The 4,802-nt window shown below is 33.8% G+C and overlaps 1 protein-coding gene across 1 annotated transcript; it reads right to left on the bottom strand.

Moving 5' to 3' along the window:
* Positions 1-277: 277 nt before the first annotated feature.
* On the bottom strand, positions 278-3,618 carry LOC145157798 (protein FAR1-RELATED SEQUENCE 5-like). The gene is made up of 7 exons (XM_079076789.1): positions 3,438-3,618; positions 2,441-3,257; positions 2,177-2,372; positions 1,425-1,844; positions 1,206-1,355; positions 436-1,011; positions 278-319 (listed from the first exon to the last, which is right to left on the bottom strand). Exons 1-7 carry the CDS (start codon positions 3,616-3,618, stop codon positions 278-280), a joined length of 2,382 nt encoding a protein of 793 aa, XP_078932915.1.
* Positions 3,619-4,802: the final 1,184 nt, after the last annotated feature.

The following is a 4,802-nucleotide window of genomic DNA, read 5'->3' as shown; positions in this document are numbered from 1 at the left end:
TAGAATATTCTATAGTAAACATAAATTTTTTAGAATATTCTAATAGAATAATGTATAATGGCATCATTATTCTATTAGAATAATATTAGATGTTGCATATACCTATATAACATTCTTACATGTATAATCTTGTATTATAATAATTTGATAACAAAACATTATACTGCAATCATTCGTATATACTTCAATGCAAAAATTAAAGATTGAAAATATTAGAAGAATCAATATGTTTTCAAATGTATCACACATCATCACAAACCAAATGTCTCATACATCATCACAAACCAAATTTCTCATACATCATCACAAACCAAAACATCTGAAAAATGTCCAAACTAAAGAAATTCAAACTTTTATCTATATGGTCATATTGAACTTTATTGAAATAAGAAAAAAATCGAAATATATTTCTAGACACAACTATGCACTTTGTACCTTGGAGTTATTCAACAATGTCAAACATTTCCTTGAATTATGCCCTTTCACCCCACATGTTTTGCATGATCTTGATTTCTTGTTACCTTGAATAGTAGCCTTCTCCAAAACACTTTTTAAACGTTTTCCTGTACCAGAACCTTTATTCTTCACCATAGGTGGATTTTCAACATCAACAACTTCAGGATTCGTAGTAGCTCCGTAAATTTTATCAATATGAGCTTCTTTTGTAATCGGTGATTCGTCTGAACCTTGTTCACCAATATCGGTCATAAAACCTTCTATCTTTTGCATGAACTCTTCTAACTTCTTGTCATCATTACTTAATGAAGACAAGCATTGATCAAGCATGGAAAAAGCTTTGTATGCAACCTTCTCAACATTTCCAAACGAATCACCATATCTAAACGTCCTTTTCAAAATTGTGGTGGAGATAATATCTCTTCTCCATCTCTTAAGAATGTATCTTGACGGAATCTCTTGTATGTCATAAATCTTTAGAATACAGAAGATGTGTCTACAAAAAATTCCAAACCGCTCAAAAGCATGCATGAACATTTCACCGTTAGATCTTATCTGTTGAATTCAACCTGTTTCAAAAGTATTAGGATATTAAGTATATTCAAAAAAGAAAAATTAGAATATTTTTCAAAAGTATTAGATCATTAATTATATTCTAAAAAGAAAAATTAGAATAATATAAAAAAAATTAAAGACAATAATTTAGTAATAAAAATTATAATATTAGAATTATAAAATGTCAACATTACCTCGAAATCACCTTCACTTGTGTTAAAATTCCATTCACAATCGATGTCAACTTTTTCTTTTTTCTCAACTACTACCTTCTTCTTTGATAGATTTGTCCTTTTATGTTTGACAATGCATATGTCGGAAACAACGCCTGAAGTAACACTCTTCTGTGAACAAAAAACAAGTGAATGAAGAATCTCCCTCTACACCATGAGAAAAATAGTCCTGGTGTATACCATAAATGCATGTTTCTCCATATCTTCAAGAGGTGTTTTGATGATTGGAATTATAGTAGATGTATCAAAATCAAATTTGATCTGATTATTCCTTTGACTTTCCATAACAGACTCAAAAGCATTCATGAAATTGTTTAACGTATAACCATGATGTGATACCCTATTGAATGCTGAATTCTCACTTTCCGACCGAGAAGTTGTTCTCAGTAGACCTGACATCGGTACATCTTTAGAATAAGCTGGAATCCAACTGCTTCTCAAATCAAACATATCTTTCAGCGATTTATTGTCTTGTAACTTATATTTTACCATTAATGCATCCCATCTCATTTCAAAATCTTTCACAGCAATTTTGGAGTCCCATACTATACTATTGAAGTCCGCCTTAAAATCTGATTCATTCATTGTTTCCCAGCTTACCTTCAAAAACAATTCATATATTATTCTGTTAGAATATAATATAGTATAAAAAGGCATTTCATTTAATATATTATCCTAATTACAAAAAATATTTCATTTAATATTCTGATAAAAATATAATACAGTATAAAAAGGCATTTCATTTAATATATTATTCTAATTAAAAAAATGTCATTTAATATTCCGATAAGAAAAGAGCAATAATGTCATATTTATATTGAAAATAATGTCATATTTATATTGATAAGAATATAACAATAATGTTAGTACCTTCAATGGAAGTTACTTGTGATATGTCACATACAAAATCTATGTTTTGTGTATGGCAATACTATCTCAATAGCTTTTTTCATTGCTGGATCTTGATCGGTCACGACCATGATTGGTGCTTTTCCAAAACACTTCAAGAATGCTCGAAGTAACCAAATATAGGAATTTGAATCTTCTCTACACAATAGACCAGCTCCAAAAGTGACGCACCTTTTGTGATTATCAATGCCAGTAAAATGTACAAATACCATACAATACCTAAAAAAACACAAAATAGACCATTAGAATATATAACTAAAAAATGTTTATAATTCTAGAATAAATACCTGTTTGTACAATATGTTGCGTCAAACGAAACAACGTCCCCAAATAACTCAAAGTTTTGTTTTGAAGTATCATCAGCCCAAAAGAGAGCATTTAACTGCTTCTTGTCACATCTGTATTCGTATGTAAAATTTGTAACATTCTCTTTACGATTCTGAAGCTTTGTAATCAACAAATTTGTATCAGTGCCCCCGATGTGACAATTTATATCCCTTGTAAAAATTTTCCAATCTATCTCTAGTCCATCAACAAATTCACATCCTCCTTTTATAACGCACATTAGCCTATATGCTGTAGTTGCCCCCACCTTTGCACTCGAAAGCTTATGTATAAAAGTTTGATCAACAATATCCAACTGATGTTTAGCTCTTGAAAGATGCATACAATCTTGATAGATCAATTCGTGGTTGTGTTGTTGTTCAAAGCGCCACAGGTAAACTTCTGAAGAATGTGGTATAACTTTGAATACAACAAAAGCTTTGCAATTTGTGCGTTTACAATTACTATTTCTCAATTGCTTGTTATGATCATCACTAATCGTGTCTAAGGTAGAAGTGTTTGGCAATCCCCCTCTATTGCATATAAAATATTTCAAAGTTGTGATTCCACTCTTTTTCCTCTCTATTGATTTTCTAATATCAAAACCAGATCTTAATACATATCCTTTATACCACTTAATAGCATCTTTGATATCTTTGAAAATTGAACCCATTGGAGGTATCCAACTAGCTTCAACCTCTGGAATCCAAAAGAAAGAACCATCAGCTCCAATGAATTGTTTGCAAGAGCCATATTGTGCTGCAACATTGTCACTTTGAACTACAAAAAAGAATATACCACCATGTTAACATATAATCAGAATAATTTGCATTCATATGACTGTAATCATAAAAAACCACAATGTTATATGTGCATTATTCTATAAGCATAATATGCAGTAACATAAACTTATCACCAACATCATTCTATAAGAATAACCGAGATCAGTAACAGAATTACCTTGGATTTCAGATTGATTTTCATCATTATGCAGAATCTCTGAATCACCATAACTGAATTGATGATTTTCTTCATCGTAATGATCATTTCCGATGTCATTCATATCTAAATCATCCATAACTGTTGCTAGAGGTAACGATCGTGCCAAATTTGCGATGTCATTCATATCTAAATCATCCATAACTATTGCTAGAGGTAACGATCGTAATGATCATTTCCGATGTCATTCATATCTGAATTACCGCTAGATACTTAAGGATCTCGAAACCAAAAACAAACCATATACTCTAAGGATAGACGTAACGATCGTGCCAAATTTGCGATTACCTACTACCGTAAATACATCATAGGGATGTAGATGGAAACAATGAGAATCATACGACAAGACGCGAAATTTATAGAGTACAACCAGGAATGACGATCACTACTTACGATCTGGCTTATCATCATGCAGCAGGAAAATGTCATCCCACAGAAATAACAAGCACACCCACGAGACACCGCTCCTGCAGATGGACTCTGCTACATTCCAAGCTGCTGTAACAGCGGCAGTAACCGCTGCTATGACACAACTCAACGCAAACAACACCAACAGAGGTGGAAATAGCATTGACAACTCCAGTCGTAGGAACGAGCATGGAAACCAACAAGTGACAGCTTATCAAGGCACTCCAAACCCCAAGCTTAAGAACAGGAAGCGGAAGTCTGGAAGTAAGAGAAAGGGACAGCCCGCTCATGGGTTCTCGAAGAAGCAACATGTTGTTGTTGTCCATGCGACCATGACCCCTACTACATCAACACCAGCGAGAGCATATACTGGAAGTCTTCCAAAATGCAACCAGTGCAATTTCCATCATAAGGGAGCCTGCCGGGAGCCGCATTGTAAGAAATGCAACCGAAAGAGTCACACCACCAAATATTGTAGAACTTATCCACGACAGAATCGTCAGCCAAACAAAAACAACAACAATCGCAACAACCTTAACAACAACACCAATGATGAGACCAGTCACACCTGCTATGGGTGTGGAGAAACCGGTCACTTCAGGCACAATTGCCCCAAGGCTAACAATCAAGGAGCAGAAGGATCAGGAAGGGTCCTGACCTTGGGTCAAGGCGAAGCAGTCCAAGACCCGACAGTTGTTACTGGTACGTTCCCACTTAACAACTCTTTTTCTTGCATCTTACTCGATAGTGGAGCTAAGCGAAGCGTCATTAATAACAAATTCGAGCACTTACTAAAACAACAACCCCAGAAGCTAAACAAAGCCTTCACGGTGGACATGGCTAATGGGAAAAACTAAATTAACCTAGGATATTTATGTAGGGTATACCTTAACACTAAACAACCATTCATTTCAAATA

Source organism: Lactuca virosa, chromosome 2 (genome assembly GCF_052849685.1).
Source record: "Lactuca virosa cultivar CGN04683 chromosome 2, Lactuca_virosa_CGN04683_v6, whole genome shotgun sequence".
Taxonomy (NCBI): domain Eukaryota; kingdom Viridiplantae; phylum Streptophyta; class Magnoliopsida; order Asterales; family Asteraceae; genus Lactuca; species Lactuca virosa.
The sequence above is the reverse complement of the archived record's forward strand: the minus strand, read 5'-3'. Positions and strand labels throughout refer to the sequence as shown.